The sequence below is a fragment of the Bubalus bubalis genome, chromosome 18, assembly GCF_019923935.1.
Source record: "Bubalus bubalis isolate 160015118507 breed Murrah chromosome 18, NDDB_SH_1, whole genome shotgun sequence".
Lineage (NCBI taxonomy): Eukaryota > Metazoa > Chordata > Mammalia > Artiodactyla > Bovidae > Bubalus > Bubalus bubalis.
This window is the reverse complement of record NC_059174.1, coordinates 4,350,926-4,372,812: the sequence shown is the minus strand read 5'-3', so window position 1 is coordinate 4,372,812 and position 21,887 is coordinate 4,350,926. Positions and strand designations below refer to the sequence as shown.

General features: G+C 43.4%; 1 protein-coding gene across 3 annotated transcripts in view; it reads left to right on the top strand.

Moving 5' to 3' along the window:
• The window catches only part of ADAMTS18 (ADAM metallopeptidase with thrombospondin type 1 motif 18), a 314,775-nt gene that overhangs the window by 168,711 nt on the left and 124,177 nt on the right, over nt 1–21,887 (top strand). For all 3 annotated transcript variants that reach the window (XM_044931116.2, XM_044931115.2, XM_044931118.2), the window contains one exon: nt 1,446–1,762. In XM_044931116.2, coding sequence (XP_044787051.2) covers nt 1,446–1,762 — 317 coding nt within the window. The remainder of the gene's footprint in view (nt 1–1,445; nt 1,763–21,887) is intronic.

The following is a 21,887-nucleotide window of genomic DNA, read 5'->3' as shown; positions in this document are numbered from 1 at the left end:
GTGTGCTGCTCAACTTTTTAAGGTTAAGAGAAAAACATTTTTTTCAATTGCTTTTTAATATGCATGTCAATTAGATAGTATTTCCAGTTAAAGAAGTGAAGAAAAAATGGGAAGGATGGCAAGAACATTGTAAGAATGAGTTTCTCAAGCAGTTTGCGTCTCAGATGATTCATATACAGAAGAACACCATTGAAAATTGCCGTATTGGGATTTTTTTTTTTAATTCAAATGTAGGACCAAATAGAATATCACTCATTGATTCCTGCTAGCTACAGGGCTTCTGTTCATTCTTTAGCTTTCTTTCTTTCTTTTTCAGTTGTTGACTATTTTGGGAAAAGGGAAATTCCTCTTGCTTTTCCTCCTCCAGTAACCAAGGACCCAAGTGACTCAAACATGCCTCTTAGTTATTTGGAATCTTTCTAAACACTATCCAAATTAGTTTCCCATTCTGTGCCTAGAAAGTGGAAACCCAGAGTGTTTTTTAATGCGCGGAGGGCATATTCCAAGTCATTTTGTGGACGATACTTTTCAGTTTCAATGTCCTGTGATAGAAACAGTGTGCTAGCCTCGTGTTTTTTCAAGCAGCAAATTGTTGTTTAACTTCTGCTCTCCAGGACAAGCAGCAATTAGTGCTGCTCTAGGGAGCAATGGGGAAGGTATTTTTAAACATGTCTTTCCAGGTGTCCCCTGATCTGACACGCCCCCACCAACATGTCTGAGCAGTTTTCAACATCAGACTGTAGAAGGAAGTCCTGACAATTCTGAGGCATTTTTATGTATCCACTTTATTTTATGCTTACAATTAAATGGAATAGTCCCAGGGAAAGCTTGCTGTAAAACATTCGGTGATACGAGTGCTGGAGTTTTTATTATCACGTATAATTAATATTGGAAGCATAAAACGGCAGTTACTTGTTAATTACCTGAGATTTCATCTCAAGTTACTCAGCGCCATGAGTTATATTTGAAATTTAAGCTCTGTCCATCTTCCTCCCCTCCCCCCCACCCCCCACAAATGCTCCCAATGTAGTTTAAACAGAGGTATCATCTTGGGGGAAAGTTCCTTTCTTTGACTTTATGGCTCCATGGTTATAATATTGTCTCCTCCAAGTCGACTTTGATGTGTGAATGACTCCATGATGGATATATAAAAAGTCCACCTCTCCGCAGACCGTGAACGTCGTGGTATTTTCCACGAACATTCTTTACATTCAGCAAGACGGTGCTTGACTTTTAGTTTCTGGAGGAATGACTGTGGTGGAGCTAATTGTCAAGATCACAAAATTCTCTCTGTCATGAGCTGCTCTGAGTGATATATCGTCTAGGTGCATGGCAGTGGAGACAAATATCTTTCAGCTGTGCATTGCTCACTGCCAGCCTGTGGGAAAGGGGCCCCTGGGGCATCCTGGGCTCGGGTGCTGACAGCCAAACCTTTCCCATTGCAGATTACGTCTTTGTCACGCCAGTAGAAGTGGACTCGGGCGGGTCATATATTTCCCACGACATTTTGCACAACGGCAGGAAAAAGCGGTCTGCGCAGAGTGCCAGCAGCTCCCTGCATTACCGATTTTCAGCATTTGGACAGGAACTACACTTAGAACTTAAGCCCTCGGCGATCTTGAGCAGTCACTTTATTGTCCAGGTACTTGGGAAAGATGGTGCCTCAGAGACTCGGGAACCCGCGGTGCCGAGATGTTTCTATCAGGGATTTATCAGAAACGACAGCTCGTCCTCCGTCGCTGTGTCTACGTGCGCCGGCTTGGTAAGCACCCCGACTCCCTCTCGCCTGCGTTTTGTGTAACCGGAATGAACAGATGTCTATAATACCGAGCGCTCTCGCAGCCAGCTCTACATATTCACACTGCCAGCTCTGATATGTAGAATCTTTTCAGCTGAATTAATCTAAGCTGCTCCCAGAAAAAGAAAATCTAATAGAACTTCAGTTACCATTTAAGAACGTTCTTTTGATGTTTATTGGTCTGGGCCTCTTCATTCTCCATGTTTGAGACAATCCCTGAGGAAATTAATTTGATGGATGCCATTCGCTTTGGAAAGTCTTGAGAGACCAGGCTTTATATAAATCTAGCAAGCTGCGTGCCTCTACAGTGCTCTGACACCGGGGAAACTGTTATTTAATGCAGGAGTACATTCACAGCCCTGAGAAGCCTGACCTTCCCTGTGGAAGGGAGGCCTCTTGTTTTCTTTCCACTAATCCGTTAGTGTTGTCCTGCAAGTGAGACATCCTTTTAGAATGTGATGTGGTGTGTTTGGGGGCTGGTGGGGTGAAGTGTGACATCCAGGAAGGTAGGGCATTTAAAAGCATCTGGGACAAGCTTTATTGCCTCCTGTGTGATCCTCACTGTTGAGCTCGAGACCCGTAATATAGTATAAATGATACTTGTCTCAGGATTCAGGCATCTGTGCATCAGTAAATGGCGATCTGGGTTGATGCCATCTTGTGTTACAGTTGGGAAGTGTCTGTAACTGACAGAACAGTGTGTGTGTATGTGTGTGTGTTGAGACACACAGTGGTCTCGCTCTGGTGTGGCTAAAAGAAGGAAAATGGGAGGAAAGCTCAATTGAGCATGTAGTTAATAATATACATGATACACTCTTACCGAACAAGAGGGCGGGGCTTAGGCGCTGGTTAATGACGACTTCCCTATTCTTGGCTAGCTGAAACTTTATTACCTTAACTTTTTTTTCCCCCCATGTTGTGGCTTGACACATAACTAAAATGGTTCATCAAATCAGAGTTACAGTGTTTTGGTATGGTCTTTATAGAGTGAAGCAAAGATTTAACAGTTCTCAACTAAGCTGCATCTGTTTAAATGAACTATATGGCTTACTGGTGACTACATATTCTAAGCTGGTTACACACATACAGGCAGCACCCACACCTGTGAATATATCTTGTGTTGGTTGGGTGGGTGGTGATGAGTCTCCTGACCTTTTGGGAGCATCCTCCTCTCTTCTATTTCAGTATCCTGACATCTTCAGAAGAAGGTTAGGCCCTCCATCACAGTGGCTTACACCACCCCATTCCACATAACCCAGTGGTTAGGAGCAGTCTGTCCAAGGTCATTTTCACACTAGCCCTTACTAGAAGGGCCTTGAGCAAGCTATGAACCTCCCTTAGCGTCTTCATCTCTGCAGTGGGAATAGCAAGAGGGTTTCCACTGCAGGCTGTGGGGGTGACGTGACTTCCTACATGCAAAGAGCCACAGCAGTTCTAGGAAGGCACTTAGGCGCCTCACGTGGGATGAGCTCAGGATTCCACTCTCTGTGAGTGATAGGAAGTCTGACCCTGATCATCTGATCCCATGTGCAAAGATGTTGGGTTGTTTCTCCTAAGAAGGAAATTCACTTTAGAACAGGGAACAAAGAGCTACTTCATATGTAAAATGAGGCAGGCTACACAGTTTCATCTTTGGGATGGAAGTGAAAGAAGTCGTCGGCAACCACATCTGCCTGTGCATAAGGCCAATATACATTTTTTTTCTTTTCATGCCAGTCTGATTTTGTTTTTATGTTTTCAATTTGATTTTTATTTTATATTGGACAATAGTTTGATTTACCAATGTTGTGTCAGTTTCAGGTATATAGCAAAGTGATTGAGTTTATACACACACACACACACACACACACACACATATATACATATACACACACATTCTTTTTCATATTTTTTCCCATATAGGTTATCACAGAATATTGAGTAGAGTTGCCTATGCTATACAGTAGGTCCTTTTTGATTATCTATTTTATGCATAGAAGTGCATTTATGTTAATCACAAACTCCTAATCTTTACCACTGCACTAGCTGGGAAGCACATACATTTTTTCCTTTGCATACCAATCTGATTTTTGTTTATTTTTATTTTGTAATTCAATTTTTATGTGTTCAGTTCAGTCACTAAGTCATCTCCAACTCTTTGTGACCCCAACCATGTTGCTGCAAGTGGTATTAGTTCGTTCTTTTTTTATAATGCCAATATAAGTTGAAACCATGGAATTCACATTGTTTCTTTCAACAAACCAGCCACATATACTTAATTAACTATTTCTCTAGGCCTCGGTTTCCTCTCCTGAACCATGTGAAATGATTTCTAAGACTACTGCCATCTCTAGGCATCTGAGTCTAATTATCAGTCAGTTTACGCCATCAGGGCCCACTAGGTATGGGGTGGGGAAGGTATCAAGCTCTTGCATCACACACTTCCCCATGTCCTGCCAAGAACTGCAAAATATAAACCCATACAGCCATCCTTAATCAAACAAAAAGAAAAACAGGGAAGAGGATCAAACCCCAAATGAAAAAGCTGAGATATTGCTCTGTATTAAGTTTTGTAACTTCTATTGAAGTATAGTGTATATACAGAAAGGGGCAAAAATCATGGTGTACAGCCTAATGAATTTTCACAACGTTCACATCCCTGTAACCAACAGCCAGATCAAGTAGGACATTACCAGTGCCTGGAAAGACCACTCCCCATCCCTCATTCCCTTCCAGTCACTGCCCACCAGAAGTAACCGCTAACCTAATTTATAACATAGCTTGATTTCATCTATTTAAAACAATTTTACTTGAGGGAGGGTCATACAATATTCCTCTGTATGAATGATATATGTTGTTTCTCACTGTTAATGGCTGTTGAAATTGTTTCCAGTTTGGTGCTGTTGTGGGAAGTACTACCAAACACTCTTGTCTCTGCCTTTTGGTAAACTTACAGACACATTCTGTTGGAAACATACCGAAGACTGAAGTTTCTGGGTCATAGGGTAAAATATATATGTTCTCCTTTGCTAGAGTCTGCCAAACAGCTTTTCAGAGGTTGAACTAGTTGACACTGCCTTCAGCAGTGTGTGAGAGTTCCAGTTGCTTCAGATTCCTATCAACACTTGCTATTATCTCTTTTCCATTTTAGACACTCCTATTGATGGATGTGAAGCAGTACCACATTATGGGTTTCGTTTGAATTGTTCTGGTGGTTAATGAAGTCGAATCCTTTCTTATGCCTCCTGGCCACTTCTATACCCTCTTTTATGCTCTGTTAATAGATCATATATGGACAGGCAATAGTATATACGTTTTCTCTGTTATCGGAAAGTAGAGTCTTCTTTGAAGCCTTCTGTGAGCCAAAATGACAACAGCAAAGAAGCAGTTCCCTCAGGACACGTCTTGGCAGTGAGTGCACAGAATAAACTGGCCTGGAGCACAGCGGCTCACAGGCGCAGGTCAGAGCTGCAGGAGCTTGATGCACAGGTGCTGAGTGCGGTTCCTGGAGGGGGCTTGGTGGTGCCACTTCCCCTGCTGGGGGTGAGTGCTGCCTCTGTAAGGGCTCACTGGAAAACCAATAGATGAACGCTCATCGCCATTTTTGCTTTGGGGTTTTTGTTTTTGTTTTTTTTAACATCTTTTGTAAAAGCAAAGTGGTGTAAAGCAAGCTTTTGAAAGTGGGGCATTTCTGCAAGTGTCTTCAGCCCAAATTGTGGTGCTTTTCCCTTTCTTTGTGAATAGAAGCAAGAATTCTGAGCAAAAACACCTTTGCCAACTTATCTTTGATAGCATGGCTATACACCTCTAACAGTGCTGATCTGCATATGAAACACTGTTGAGGGGCAACAGTGAGCACTGGGAGATGACTTGAGGCTCCAACTGAGGAATCACTTCACTAAGGAGACAGAGAGATGACTCTTCCCCCTGAAATGTCTACATCAGAGTTTCACCGAGAGTGGGGCTGGACAACTGGCAACAGGATGACTTTCAAGGTGCTGGCAACTTCTAGTCTGCATCAGTGTGTATTTAAAAAGTAAGAAGTCGCCTTTAGAGAACAGAATACCGACAGGAAAGCTAACCATTCTCTTGATGGCTAGGGAATCCCGGGAGAGGCTTAGAAAGGGTGGAAGGGTTAAAGTGTGTGTGCGTGTGCATGCATGCATGCGTGTACACACACTCGCTCAGTCCTGTCCAACTCTTGTGCAACCCCATGGACTGTAGCCCACGAGGCTCCTCTGTCCATGGAATTTTCCCAGCAAGAATACTGGAGTGGATTGCCATTTCCTCCAGGGGATCTTCCCAACCCAAGGATTGAGCCTGCATTGGTAGACGGATTCTTTACTACTGAGCCACCAGGGAAGCCCAAGGGTTTTAACAGTGAAATATATATGAATATATATGCATGTGCACCTATTCAAGTTAGGATTTCTCAAGCAGGGAATTTAATAATTTACAATTAAATTCTGTTCAAAATATTCTCTTAAAATGTACCTACCCCCCATGATAGTGAGTGAGGTCACTCAGTTGTGTCAGACTCTTTGAGACCCCATGGATTGCAGCCTACGAGGTTCCTCCATCCATGGAATTTTCCAGGCAAGGTTACTGGAATGGGTTGCCATTTCCCCCCATGATAGATCTCATTTTATTCATAAGTTAAATAGGTGGTTTGTTGTTGTTGCTCAGTTGCTGTCATGTCCAACTCTTTGTGACCTCATGAACTGTAGCACACCAGATCTCCCTGTCATTCACTATCTCCCAGAGTTTGCTCAAACTCATGTCCATTGAGTCCATGATGCCATCTAAACATCTCATCCTCTGTTGCCCCCTTCCCCTCCCACCTTCAATCTTTCCCAGCATCAGGGTCTTTTCCAATGAGTTGGCTCTTCGCATCAAGTGGCCAAAGTATTGGAGCTTCAGCATCAGTCCTTGCAATGAATATTCAGGGTTGATTTCCTTTAGGATTGACTGATTTAATCTCCTTGCAGTCCAAGGGACTCTCAAGAGTCTTTTCCAGCACCACAATTCAAGAAGTATCAATTCTTATTTACTTGGAATAACCCATCAAACAGGAGTTGCAAACTTCTATTTGTGAATCCTGCCTACCATTATTTCTGGAGGTGGTGGTTTTTTAAATTTTGAATTTCAGCAGGATCTAACTCTCTCCAGCCCACCACCACCCCCTACACCTGGTGGCCCTACAGCCTGTGAACATTATCTGAGCTTGCAAAACTGTGTCCCAGAATCTCAGGGTTGCAGATGAACTGGATCTCATCACTCTCTGCCATGAGCATACTTTACACTATACCTAGCTTCCCCTGAGTACCACTTAGATGAAATGCTTATCACATTCAGGAAGCCCATGCGTTGTCAGGAGACCCTTCATCTTAATGTTGAACTACATACAACCTATCTTCTTATGCCTTTCATCTGTATTTCTCAGTTTTGGTTTCTGGGATGGTAGGAGAAACCTATGTCTTTCTTCCTGCATATGAGGAGATCTAAGATATGCATCTGTCCCCAAGAGTGGAACTTTCATGCTCTTTTCTCAGGAAGACAATAATTTTCAGAGTGTGATCAGCCACATTGGCTTCACTTGCATGCCTGTGTGCTCAGTCGTGTCTGACTCTTTGCAACCCCGTGGACTGCAGCCCACCAGGCTCTTCTGTCCATGGAATTTCCCAGGCAAGAATACTGGAGTGAGTTGCTATTTCCTCCTCCAGGGGATCTTCCCAACCCAGGACTCAAACTCATGTCTTCTGCCTCTCTTGCATTGCAGGCAGATTCTTTACCATTAAGCCATCAGGGAAGCCCCAGCTTCACTTGAAGTATTGACATTTTCAATGTCTTTATGTACAACAGAAGGTCAACAAGACTGGGCCCAGGAATATGTGTTTTTTAATTTTCCAAATGATTCTAATACATACTAACATGAGAGAACCACTGGATTAGGACATTGAATATGTAGGCAAATTAATTTGCTGTTGGTCTTACAGAGTGAGCCTGTTTCTGAAACTTTGTAGAAATGTCATATTTGGAGAACTGACTGGAAAGATTATGTCATTCAATATTGATGAAGTTCTGTTATGTCAGGCACTGTTTGGAGCACAGGGTGGAGAAAGCTGCAAGCAAAAGGAATGCTGTAGGAACTTCCCTGATGGTCCAGTGGTTAAGACTCCATGCTTCCCCTGCAGGGGTCATGGGTTTGATCCCTGGTCAGGGAACTAAGATCCTGCATGCCATGGGGGGAGAAAAGGTGGATGCTGTATTCTGCTTCATAGCATTTCTTTCCAAGGGAGGAGTGGAGATGTGAGACCCAGAAATTACTATTTGATTTTGAATTAAGCTATTATTCAACAGAGCCCTGGAACAAACGGTTCATGGAGGGTGGTTTTAGATTAGCATGTTAACAAGTCAGAAACGCCCTATGTTATAGGTTTTGCCTAACTCTGTTTAAAAGTTTCCCTAACTAATTTGATCATGGAACCTGTTTTTCAGGGAACCTCTCTTCATAGTCTAGTAGACTTCTCTGGTAACTCAGATGGTAAAGAATGTGCCTGTAATGCAGGAGACATTGGGTCAGGTAGATCCCCTGGAGAAGGGAATGGCAACCCACTCCAGTATTCGTGCCTGGAGAAGTCCATGGATGGAGGAGCCTGGCTCGTTACAGTCCATGGGGTCACAAAAAGTCGGGCAGGACTAAACAACTAACACTCAGAGGCAAGACAATCACCAAAGCAATGATTCCTAAAAGAGATACTGTAATATTATGTATTGATGTCTGACTCTTAAGAGGTGTTGAGGCATCAAAGGGTGGTTTCATGGCCATATATTCCTATAAGGTTTGGGAAACTTTAAGCAAATGTCCTTGCTCTCATACATTTCTCACCTTTTAATGCTCACATGCATGGTGCTGCTCCAAGAGGTCGAATTTTGACGAACTTGATGACTTCCCCGCCTGCCTCCCTTTTAAGCTACACTTCCATCAACAAATTGCCAGGGTTCCAGGATTCATCATGGAAGAGTAATTGTTAGGTCTAAGATGATTTGCACTTTAATAGACCTGATGAATCCAGTTACTATGTCCACCAGTTGGGAAAATGTACCTCTTGATTGAGGAGTCTGGAGACTCAGCTCCATTCACAACATGAAGATCCAGGGAAGAGGCATGCAAAGATGCTCCCTGTGTTGCATTTCCACCCAGATCTATTCTTTACCTCTGATTAGTCACCTCCGCAGCAGATCTGGCTGGCAAGAATGGTAGAGAGCTGTGTTGTTCCTCTGGCGTCTTCTATCCAGTCTTGGATTAAGCTCTAGCCTCAGCATCACATCAGGGGCTCAGAGTGGAGTGGGTACCACAAGGTCCCTCCAGCCTTTGTTGCGATTTCATCACTTGGTTTTCGTTTCTTGTTGCTTTGTCCCCAGCCATTAAACCATAAGTGGCATTTCTCCTCCATGGCTGGCTGCCCTCTTGTCCCCATTGTCTCCTTCCTGGTGGTGGTCTTTTGGGACTATGACTGAAGGGACCATTCTTTGGAGAGCCTGGGTCCCTGCAAGGAGCTTTGGAAGCAGTTGGATTTCAGTAGGGACACTTTGATCTCGCTCTTTTTCAGAAGTGTTTTATGACTCAGAAAGTTCCGCCATTGAGTTGTTGTTGCTGGCTGCCCGGTAGTCTTTAGAAAGCTGATTTCCATTCATCAAAGGGCTGAAGTTAAATGACCTTAGTCCAGACAGGCAGAAAGAAAGCAGAGCCTCTTCTGCTTTGGGAGGCCTCATTAACCAGCAGAGGTTTGCTGCCTGACACGCACCCCCTTGCAACTTTTCAGTCACTTGAGAGCATCACGTGAAATTAAGGATTAGACTGGATTCTATTTACACGTTTTTGAACACAGGCTGACCCAAGTCAGAGATGTTTTCTTAGATTTTGACTTGTTTCATCAATGGCGAACAGATTTTTTTTTTTTGGCCTTTTTTCTATAGGCCCTCTTCAGACATGGTTTGTGAAGATGATAATTTGCTCAGAACAACACTTTTTGCAAAATGCCAGCCAGTCTCCTTTTTTTTAACTGCCAAGCTTCTTGCCAGAGAGCAGGATCCCCAGGCTGATCTGAAGGGTGCTCTCATGGGAAGGCAAAATGCTGATCCTTCCTCCCTGTGTGCTCAGCCTGTTAAAGCATGGCTGCTGAGATCAGTCTCCCAAGCACCAGAACTGTGAATCTTGGGTGCTGCACCTCAGTTTTCTCATCTGTAAAGTGGGCAGTGGTGTCTCTCTCTCTCTCTCTCAGGATTGTGGTGATCTATGATGAATTCCTTCCTCAGTTACTCTTCTGTTAGTTGTAGCTTGCTTTTTTAATTGAGTTGTAGTTGGTATACAGTGGGGCTTCCCTGTGGCTCAGATGGTGAAGAATATGCCTGCAATGTGAGAGATCTGGGTTCAATCCCTGGATCGGGAACATCCCCTGGAGAAGGGAGAGGCAACCCACTCCAGTATTCTGGGCTTAAGAATCCCATGGACAGAGGAGCCTGGTGGGCTACAGTCCATGGGGCTGCAAAAGAGTCAGACACGACTTAGAGACTAAACAACACAGGCTAGCATAACAAACAACCACAGGACTGAGGGGCTTAATAAAGTTTGGACGGCGGAAATCTGAGATCAAGGTGTCAACAAGGTTGATTTTTCTTGAGGCCTCTGTCCTTGACTTGTTGATGGCTGTCTTCTCCCTTTGTCTTCATGGGAGCCTGGCAAGCTACAGTCCGTGGGATCTCGAAGAGTCAGACACAACGGAGCGACTGACACACACACACTGGTGAACAGTATTATGAAGTTACAGGTGTATAAGACAGTGACTCACAATTTTAAAAGGCTCTAGGCTCCATGCCCTATGTTGTGCAGTATGTCCTTGCAGCTACTTTTATACATAAGCGCTTGTACCTCTCGCACCCCTTCCCTATTATTGCCCCCCACCACTGATAACCACTAGCTTGTTTCCTATGTCTGGGAGCCTGCTGCTTTTTTGATATTCACTAGTTTCTTGTATTTTTCAGATTCCCTGTGTGATATCACATAGCATTTGTCTGTCTTTGTCTTACTTCACTAAGCATAAAACCCTCTAAGTTCATCCATGTTGCTACAAGGAGCAGACTTCCGTTCTTTTTAGAAAGCATTCCATTGTGTGTTTATATGTATGTATATACACACACGTACATACACACACATCTTCTTTATCCAGTCATCTGCTGACGGACACCTAGGTTGCTTCCACGTCTTGGCAGCTGTAAATACTGCTGCTGTGAACACTGGGGTGCATGTATCTTTTTCCACTAGTGTTTTTGTTTCTCTCGGATATAGACCCAGGAGTAGAATTGCTGGGTCACATGGTAGTTCCTTGAAGATTCTTGACTTTGGTCTAGGAGAGGATCTAGGAAGGAAATGGTCATTGAAACTCCTGGCCTGAGGCCTTTTCAGGCTCCTGAGAACAGGAAATGAGCCCTTGGATATTGGCAGTCATACTGGTGAGAATCCTGGGGATTTTATGGGGGAAGGTAGCCACCACTTGATCAGTGATGAAGACATAAAATCAGAAAATGAGAGGAAGATAAAGAATCAAAGAGGAAGGAGCCAAGAAATCAATAAAGATTGGGATCAAGGCACATATGATAAATCAGGGCAGTGTGGAATGGCTTTGAGCTCCGACTTTGAAACCCCAGTGCTGGCCTTTTCTATGTGACCCAGGTCAAACTATTTACCCTCTCTGGGCTTGATTTTTCACTGGCAAATGAGGATAATGGTAGTTCCTTCCTCAGGGGGTTATGGATGCTTAATCAAAAGAAAAAATGCTCTGTGTGCAATGCTAGAAACAGTGGCGGGCACATAGTGGCGATAACATATCAAGCAGTAATTGGTATTATTAGCAGCAGAATTGGCTAGTGCCAATCCTCCTGACCACCCACAGGAAAGTAAGTTTTAGCCTAGATAATAAAAACAGTTTATATTGATTGAGCACATATCGAATTTTTAAAAACTGGAGCCGTGGAGTAGAAGATTCAGCTAAGACACAGACCGAGACATTTTATGATATTTAACTATCAGTTGGCATATTGCTATTCAAAGTCTGAAGTAGCAGTTTACTTCATGTACTTCAGAAAGACCTGGGCACTTCAGGAGGGGGAAAAAAAAAAAGCCCTACATATATTTATGCCCCACCTCTGAAAATTCAGTAGGTCCTGGGTGGAGCCTGGGTGTCAACTTAAATAAAGGCAAGAAAAGCTTCACAGATTGTTCGGGGGGGCACCGGAGGCTGTGAATCGTTGTCCTAAAGGAGTCTGCAAAGAAGCTTGCCTGCAGGAAATGGAAAACTAGTGGGACATCCTCTGGGAATTGTTTTTGCTCTTGGAACACATCACACCTTCCAAGTGTGTTCATAAGTGCTCTGTCTAGCGTGAGCCTGTGTGTGTGTTCTCGAGGGGGCAGGCGGGGGTCGCTGGGGTGAATCCAGATGTACAGAGGGTTCTTGTTTCTGTATCATAGAACTCTTCAGTGGCAAGTATAAAAACTCCATCTTGAACTCGGTTAGGCATAAGAAAATGTGTATTTTTGGCTCTGGAGCAGTCTTTCTCATTCCTCCTCCTGTCTGTCTCTCTGTTTCTCTGCCTCCCTGTTTCTCCCCCCTCACCCCTTCCGCCCACCGCCGACCCGCTTCCTCCGCCTGCCTCTTCCCCTCCCCACCTGTACTGGGATGACTAGCTTCCACCAAGGCTGGACCCAAGCTACCAAATCCCATCATCACCGTCCTCTTTCTGTCAGCCTTTCGGCTCTCTCTCCTCCTGCTGGTTGCACCTCCACGTGCAGGAGCCCCGAATTCCAGATGTGATTCAGATGCTGCCCTGGGTGTCTGGTGTCACACATGACTTGCAGTGACTCTGTGGTTGAACCGACGTCATACGTGGGAACAATCGCGTGGGGCTCTGGGCTTTATTTGCTCTCTCACCTGTCCGTAAGCCTCAGAGGGCCCCACTCAAACCCTCTGTGCCCAAGCAAGACTCAATCAGATTTTGGATTGTATATTGGCATGTGAATTAGTGGATAGAAGGCGGTCTGGGATGCACAGCAAGCCAAGGGCTTCACAGTTACGTGTCAGTTTGAAGCTCTTTGTGAAACCAGAGTTGATTCTTTCTGTTGTATGTGGCCTTAAAATACACATACATTGTGTTAGTCCATACTTTTTTGACATTGCTTTTTTTTTTTTTTTTGATGATGATGGAGGAGTGCCTAAAAATAATGTGTGTCTTGAAGTTCCTTGTTATTCTTTTAATTCCTGTATATTTAATCACACCCTTATAATTAATATGCTTGTTTCTAGTTTGTTTGCTGTTGCTGAAAAAGTATGCATGTGTATGGGTCTTCTTAGTTATATCCAATTCTATATTTTATGAGAGAGACAGAAAGACCCACCTTGTGAAAAGCTGGGATGCCAAACACAGGCGGGATATTAGCTATGGCCAGAGATGGACTTACTGATACTGACATTATCCACCCAGTACCACGCTCACCTTGGTTGTATAACATGCAGTGTTACTGAGAACTCATTTCATTTTGTCTTCCACGAGCCTAAGACAGTCACTTAGGAAACCAATTCTCTCCAGCAGAGCATGTGTGCTGGTAAAACTGCATGGTTTCCCACCGTCAACAGTAAACAATTTAAGAGAAAATGGTACTGATTAATTCCTGAAGTCCAAGTATAAACAGGACTAATGTTAACAGTGCACATGAAGGCTTTCAGGACCCAAAATATTTGCCTGGACTTCCTACACATCTTTGTCCACAAACCCGGGAGCTCCTCCTCGATTAGATCAAGTTGTTCCCGTGGACGTCAGTTCCCACGGTTTTCCTATCCAATTACAGGGCCGCGTTCACTCAAATACCATAATGCAAGTCTGGTGAGCATGTTCTGTCTGGACTATATGCTCACCTCTCCTGAAGGGATGCCTTTGATGTATGGGAGGATTTCAAGTTCAGCTGAATTCTTTTGATTGCTTATTCATGCCACTGAGCTTTGGAATATCTTATCTGCCCTTATTACCACTGCAAGTCAAGGGGGCATGCTTTCCAGTATAAATTATAAAGTGCACATCACTAATTTACTAGAAGTCAGCTATGCGCACACCCTTCTTTAGAACCAGCACTTGAAAGGGATTGAGATAAGCTCGTCAAAGGAGATTATCTCTGACGATTTACTGAGTTCTCCCACAGCCCGTGCTGCTGCAGCGTCTGTGGGTTCATTCTGCGACTTCACAGTTCAACCCCCTTTCGTATTTTACTCTGTCACTTGCAGGAGGAGAATGAAGAGTTACCCCAGATGAATTTCTCCGTGGATGAATAAGGCACACAGTTTTTATTTCCCCCTCGATTGTCGAGTTTAGGTCTATTTTAGGCAGCGCAGAGATGCAGCCAAAAGAAAATATTGCTGAAATGCATTCTCACTCTTTAAATACACTAATGTATTTCCCTAAGGCTTAGTCTTATCTCGGGGTTTTACAGTCATTGTTTTCCAGTAAAAGGCATTGAAGTAAGATGAATTCCAATCCCTTTAAAAGACCCTTTACTCCTGTGTGAAGCAAATGCTAATTTCTGTTTAATGGTATATATTTAACACCGTCATTTGTGTTAAAAATATCAAGATCAATGAGTCTTAGCATATAGAGCTTTAAAAAATACAAATGCCTAGATCCAACTGAAAGCAGAATGGCTGCGAATGGGGGCCAGATACCTATGTTTTTAAAATACTCCCCAGTTTTTCAAAGACTCTCCAGTGGATTCTAATGTGCAGTCAAGTTTGAGGACCCCTGCTCTAGATAAATGTCCCCAGAGGCTTTAGAGATGCTATCACCTTAGAAATGCTTTGTGCAGTAGTTTAAGAAGGCAGGATGGTATGTTAAAATGCATGGGATTTGAGAAGTTTCTCTCTTTCACTTAAGAGTTAATGTGATCTTGGTGAAATTATCCTTTGTAAATACACTTTATTTTGAAATAGTTTCAGATTCACAAGCAGTTGCAGAGATAATAGAGAGTTCCCATGTATCCTTCCCCCAGCTTTGGGACATCATCAAATTATCGGAGAATCTAGTTTCTTTGTCTGTAAAGCAGAGACGAAAAAAACAACAGCAGCTTCAAAGTGAAACTGTACACCTCAGGTTCAGACTTGAACCCAGGGGCTGGGACTTGAACCCGCTGTCTTTTCATTGAGGTCATGCACCTGGCCTTAGGACTTGATGAAGCTTGAGTTCTTTCTCTCATCGCAGAAGGAATTCAGTGAGAGACAAAGTGATAGGTAAGAAGTGGATTCATTTAGAGAGATACCTCATAGACAAAATGTAGACCATCTCAAAAGGCGCCAGCGGCCCTGGGAGACACACTCCACAGACAGCGTGTGGGCCATCGCAGAAGGCGAGAGGCCCCAGATACAGAGCGGTTAGTATTTATGAGTTGGGTAAGTTCATGGGCTAATGAGTGGGAGGACTGTTCCAACTGTCTGGAGAAAGGGGCAGAGATTTCCCTTAAGCAGCTGGACCAGTGCCCATTTTTTGGTCTTTTATGGTGGCCTGCGAGCCGTCATGGCGCTGGTAGGTGTGTTACTTAGCTCGTGCTAGTATATTACAATGAGCCCAGGATGAGGCTCAGGCTCCACTGGAAGTCGAATCTTCCGACGTCTTGGCCCTCACTGGTTCTAACCGGTTATGTTGTATCCTCAACGGCTGTGTCATTCTTGTAGAGATTGTTCCCTGCCCCCTTTACTCCCGTTTGAAAAGGGTTACTGTCAGAATTAAATGAGATAATGATAAAGTGTAAAACCTGTGGGAGAGAGAGTTCTAAGTGGGCTCCCGATCTAATCGTGGAGGAGCTCCCGGGTTTGTGGACAAAGATGTGTAGGAAGTCCAGGCAAATATTTTGGGTCCTGAAAGCCTTCATGTGCACTGTTAACATTAGTCCTGTTTATACTTGGACTTCAGGAATTAATCAGTACCATTTTCTCTTAAATTGTTTACTGTTGACGGTGCACACCCTCCAGTGATTTGCTCACTGGTGCTAATTTAGGTGCTGCTGGGAGGGGATTTTGCAGGTGTAATGAAGGCATCAAATCACTTGACCTTACAATGGGGATATTGTCCAGGTAGGTGTGAGCTATCCTATGATCACACAGAGTCAGGAAAGTCAGAAAGCATCATAGCTAGAGGGATTTGACATGTGAAAAATTCTTCATGGCTGGTTTTGGAGGCGGAGGGGACCACGTGGCGTCTAGCTGATGACCAGCCAGGAAATGAGGCCTCAGTTGTACAAATAGAAGGGACTGAATGCTGCCAACCACCTGAATGAACTTGAAAGTGGACTTTTTCCCAGAGAAAGGAACGCAGCCTGGCTCAGGCAGAAGCCCTAGCCTAGAACCCAGTCACACTGTGCCCAGACTTCTGACTTGCAGAACTGTGAGCTAATAAATTGGGATTATTTTTAACCTGCTAAATATGTGGTAATTTCTTCTAGAGCAGTAAAAAAAGAAAGAAAGAAAAACAAAGGCAGAAAACGTCTAGAGGGCTTCCTCTGCAGCTGGTGTGAAGAACTGATGTGTCCCTTCCCATTGCAGAATCTGGGTGTCTGAGATTATCCATCAGCTCCTCATGGAGCAGGTGGGATAGGGGGTTGAGGAGAAGAAGCAAGCGTCCTTGATATTCACTGTTCACAGTTGTGCAGTAATTGTGATATTTAGCCCAGGGCTTCTCGGCGCACCTTTGACGGTGTGGATGGACTCCTGGGGCTCCCTGCAGGGGTGGGGAGGGGGCCGTCCGGGGCATTGTAGGGTTCTCAGAAGCATCCCAGGCCTCTACCCATGAGATGTCGGTAGTACCCCCCTGGCTGTGTCCAAAACTGTTTCCAGACATGGCCAGGTATTCCCTGGGGACAACCAGGAAGAACCAGTGATACAAAACTATCACGAACTGGCCTCTTTAACAGAATGGATTTGTGTAAGTCTAACATTTTTCAGGATATACTTGTTGATCTCAATGCCATAAAGAATAACGATGTTAAGTACTTCACCTACTTTGGAGGAATTTAGCTAGGGAGACCAAGATGAATGATATATGGGGGCTGGAGAGTGAATTGACTGGAGGCAGAAAAACTGTCTGGAAATACATTTAAAAATGTGTATTTGTTTTGAATTTCACAGAATGCTAGCCTACCCTGCTGAAAATAGCTGGATCTCTGTTGGCACAAAGATATCTTTATAAGAAAATTGACTCTTGCATTCTTATGCAGGAGGGAAGCTAACCATGGAGGATGTAGGTTAGAAATATGAATTCTGTTTCTGAATTTGCAGCTGAGCTTGGATAGAAGTTAAATATCCTGCCTGTTCTCTTGATCTATAAGGTTGGGGGCAGTGGGCAATTCTGGGGATGAAGTGGGAATGTTCTCTGTGTTTGGTGATTGTGTGTTCAGCCGTTACGCTGAGAAAGATTGAGGGCAGAAGGAGAAGGGGGCGACAGAGGATGAGATGGTTGGATGGCATCACTGATTCAGTGGACCGGAGTTTGAGCAGGCTCCAGGAGATAGTGAAGGATAGGGAAGCCTGGCGTGCTGCAGTTCAAAGAGCCGAATGTGAGTTTGTGACTGAGCAATAACATTCAACCTAGGAACCTTGTAAAGATATATTAGATCTCTCTATCACTTGCATGGAATTGGGTGATTTATTATGCATTAATTTCTTAGTACTTGGAGAGGCAAGGTACTCAGGGAACTTTGGAGCTCTGTTTTTTTGTTTTTTTTTTTTTTTTAATTTACTTTAATTGGAGGATAAGAGCTTTACAATGTTGTGGTGATTTTTGCCATATTGCCATATATTGAAAGAGACACAGATGTAAAGAACAGACTTTTGGACTGTGTGGGAGAAGGTGAGGGTGGGATGATTTGAGAGAAGAGCATTGAAACATCTATATCACCATATGTAAAATAGGTGACCAGTGCAAGTTTGATGCATGAAGCAGGGCACTCAAAGCAGTGCTCTGGAACTCTTATTTTAATTGGAATGCTAGGTGAGGACCCTAAGTTTCTCATACACATAGATTTACCAGCTTACCTGATCGTTGAATCTATTTCTGTCATCCCTTCTTTGAATAGACCCTTCATCCAAGAGTGAATAGTACAATGGTCTTATATAATTTGCAACATTCTTTAAATTACTCAGTCTCTTTATAAATATACCAGGTAAGCAAAGCCAAGGTCACTTCAGGGCCTATATTCTTAGCTCTCAGTAATGAATTGCTAGTATTTCTTCTCTCTTTCTATTCTAGTATTTCTTCTTTCTCTCTCTTCCTTCCTCTTTTCCACCCATCAACCCATCCTTCTGACCCAAAACATTTATTCCAAATAAATGTTTTGTGTGCCTAAGTCCTATCCTAGATTTTAGAAATACAAAAATGATAATGTGGATCTTTAATCCTAGGATATTCTGTTGTCCTTGTGGGGAGGATTGGTGGCAGGGATATATAGACATATAAGGACAGGGTAACAAAGTTAATGTAATTGCTAAGGTGTGTTTAAAGAACCATGAGAGTGCAAATAAGGTAAGACATTTTTCTTTAAAATTTGGGAATAGTTGCTTTACAATGCTGTGTTTCAGCTGTACAGCAAAGTGAATGAGCCACACATATGCATATATTTCCTCTTCCTTGGATTTCCTTCCCATTTAGATCAGCACAGAACATTGAGTGGAGTTCCCTCTGCCATACACTAGGTTCTCATTGCTTATCTGTTTTATACACAGTAGCATAGTGTATCTCTTGACTTCCCCCTTTTGCATTCTAGAATTTCATTGCTGTAATGAAAAGGACATCTTTTTTGGATGTTTGCTCTAGAAGGTCTTGTAGGTCTTCTTAGGAAGTCAAGAAATACCTGGAGTAACAGGCAAATTTGGCTTTGGAGTACAAAATGAAGCAGGGCAAAGGCTAACAGAGTTTTGCCAAGAGAAAGCGCTGGTCATAGCAAACACCCTCTTCCAACACCACAAGAGAAGACTCCACACATGGACATCACCAGATGGTCAATACCGAAATCAGATTGATTATATTCTTTGCAGCCAAAGATGGAGAAGCTCTATAGAGTCAGCAAAAACAAGACAGGGAGCTGACTGTGGCTCAGATCATGAACTTCTTATTGCCAAATTCAGACTTAAATGAAGAAAGTAGGGAAAACCACTAGACCATTCAGGTATGACATAAATCAAATCCCTTATGATTGTACAGTGGAAGTGAGAAATAGATTCAAGGGATTAGATCTGATAGACACAATGCCTGATGAACTATCGATGGAGGTTCCTGACATTGTACAGGAGGCAGGGATCAAGACCATCCCCAAGAAAAAGAAATGCAAAAAGGCAAAATGGTTGTCTGAGGAGGCCTTACAAATAGCTGAGAAAAGAGAAGTGAAAAGCAAAGGAGAAAAGGAAAGATATACCCATTTGAATGCAGAGTTCCAAAGAATAGCAAGGAGAGATAAGAAAGCCTTCCTCAGTGATGAATGCAAAGAAATAGAGGAAAACAATAGAATGGGAAAGACTAGAGATCTCTTCAAGAAAATTAGAGATACCAAGGGAACATTTCATGCAAAAATGGGCACAATAAAGGACAGAAGTGGTATGGACCTAATAGAAGCAGAAGATATTAAGAAGAGGTGGCAAGAATACCCAGAACTGTACAAAAAAGATCTTCATGACCCAGACAATCACGATGGTATGATCACTCACCTAGAGCCAGACATCCTGGAATGTGAAGTCAAGTAGGCCTTAGGAAGCATCACTACGAACAAAGCTAGTGGAGGTGATGGAATTCCAGTTGAGCTATTTCAAATCCTAAAAGATGATGCTGTGAAAGTGCTGCACTCAATATGCCAGCAAATTTGGAAAACTCAGCAGTGGCCACAGAACTGGAAAAGGTCAATTTTTATTCCAATCCCAAAGAAAAGCAATGCCAAAGAATGCTCAAACTACTCCACAATTGCATTCATCTCACACGCTAGCAAAGTAATGCTCAAAATTCTCCAAGCCAGGCTTCAACAGTATGTGAACCATAAATTTCCAGATGTTCAAGCTAGATTTAGAAAAGGCAGAGGAACCAGAGATCAAATTGCCAACATCCACTGGATCTTTGAAAAAGCAAGAGAGTTCCAGAAGAATATCTGCTTTCTTGACTACACCAAGCCTTTGACTGTGTGGATCACTACAAACTGTGGAAAATTCTGAAAGAGATGGGAATACCAGACCACCTGACCTGCCTCCTGAGAAATCTGTATGCAGGTCAAGAAGCAACAGTTAGAACTGGACATGGAACAACAGACTGGTTCCAAATAGGGAAAGGAGTACATCAAGTTTGTATATTGTCACCCTGCTTATTTAACTTATATGCAGAGTACATCATGAGAAACGCTGGACTGGAAGAAGCACAAGCTGGAATCAAGATTGCCGGGAGAAATATCAATAACCTTGGATATGCAGATGATACCACCCTTATGGCAGAAAGCAAAGAAAATGTAAAGAGCCTCTTGATGAAAGTTAGAGAGGAGAGTGAAAAAGTTGGTTTAAAGCTGAACATTCAGAAAACGAAGATCATGGCATCCGGTCCCATCACTTCATGGCAAATACATGGGGAAACAGTGGCTGACTTTATTTTGGGGGGCTCCAAAATCACTGCAGATGGTGACTGCAGCCATGAAATTAAAAGACACTTGCTCCTTGGAAGAAAAGTTATGTCAACCTAGGCAGCATATTAAAAAGCAGAGACATTACTTTGCCAACGAAGGTCCGTCTAGTCAAAGCTATTTTTCCAGTAGTCACATTATGGATGTGAGAGTTGAAATATAAAGAAAGTGAAGTGAAGTGAAGTCGCTCAGTCATGTCTGACTCTTGGTGACCCCATGGACTTTAGCCTATCAGGCTCCTCAGTCCATGGGATTTTCCAGGCAAGAGTACTGGAGTGGGTTGCCATTTCCTTCTCCAGAGGATCTTCCTGACCCAGGGATTGAACCCAGGTCTCTCGCATTGTAGGCAGATGCTTTACCGTCTGAGCCACAAGGGAAGCCCTGTGGCTGAGTGCCAAAGAATTGATGCTTTTGAACTGTGGTATTGGAGAAGACTCTTGAGAGTCCCTTGGACCGCAAGGAGATCCAACTAGTCCATCCTAAAGGAAATCAATCCTGATATACTCATTGGAAGGACTGATGCTGAAGCTGAAATTCTAATAGTTTGGCCACCTGATGTGAAGAACTGACTCATTTGAAAAGACCCTGGTGCTGGGAAAGATTGATGGCAGGAGGAGAAGGGGGCAACAGAGGATGAGATGGTTGGATGGCATCACCGACTCAATGGGCATGAGTTTGAGTAAAGTCCAGGAGTTGGTGATGGGCAGGGAGGCCTGGTGTGCTGCAGTCCATGGGGTCACAAAGAGTCAGGTGTGACTGAGCAACTGAACTGAACAGAACTGATCATAGTGTATATATGTCAGTGCCAATCTCCCAATTCATCTCACCCCTTTCCCTCTCCCCGTTGGTAACCATACATTTGTTATTTTTATGCCTGTGTCTCTGTTTCCATTTTGCAAATAAGATCAGTTTAGTTCAGTCACTCAGTTGTGTCCGACTCTTTGTGACCCCATGGACTGCAGCACACCAGGCTTCCCCATCCATCACCAACTTCTGGAGCTTACTCATACTCATATCCCTCAAGTCAGTGATGCCATCCAGCCATGTCATCGTCCGTCGTCCCCTTCTCCTCCTGCCCTCAGTCTTTCCCAGCATCAGGGTCTTTCCCAAATAAGATAATCTATACCATTTTTCTAGTTTCCACATATATGTGTTAATATACCATATTTTTCTCTTCCTGACTTACTTCATTCTGTATGACAGTCCCTAGGTCCATTCTTGTCTACCAAATGTTGTTCTGTTGTATGGCTGGGTAATATTTCATTGTATATATGTACCACATCTTTTTTATCCATTCCTCTGTTGATGGCCATTTAGGTTGCTTCCGTTTCTGGCCATTGTAAATAGTGCTGCAGTGAACATTAAGTGGGG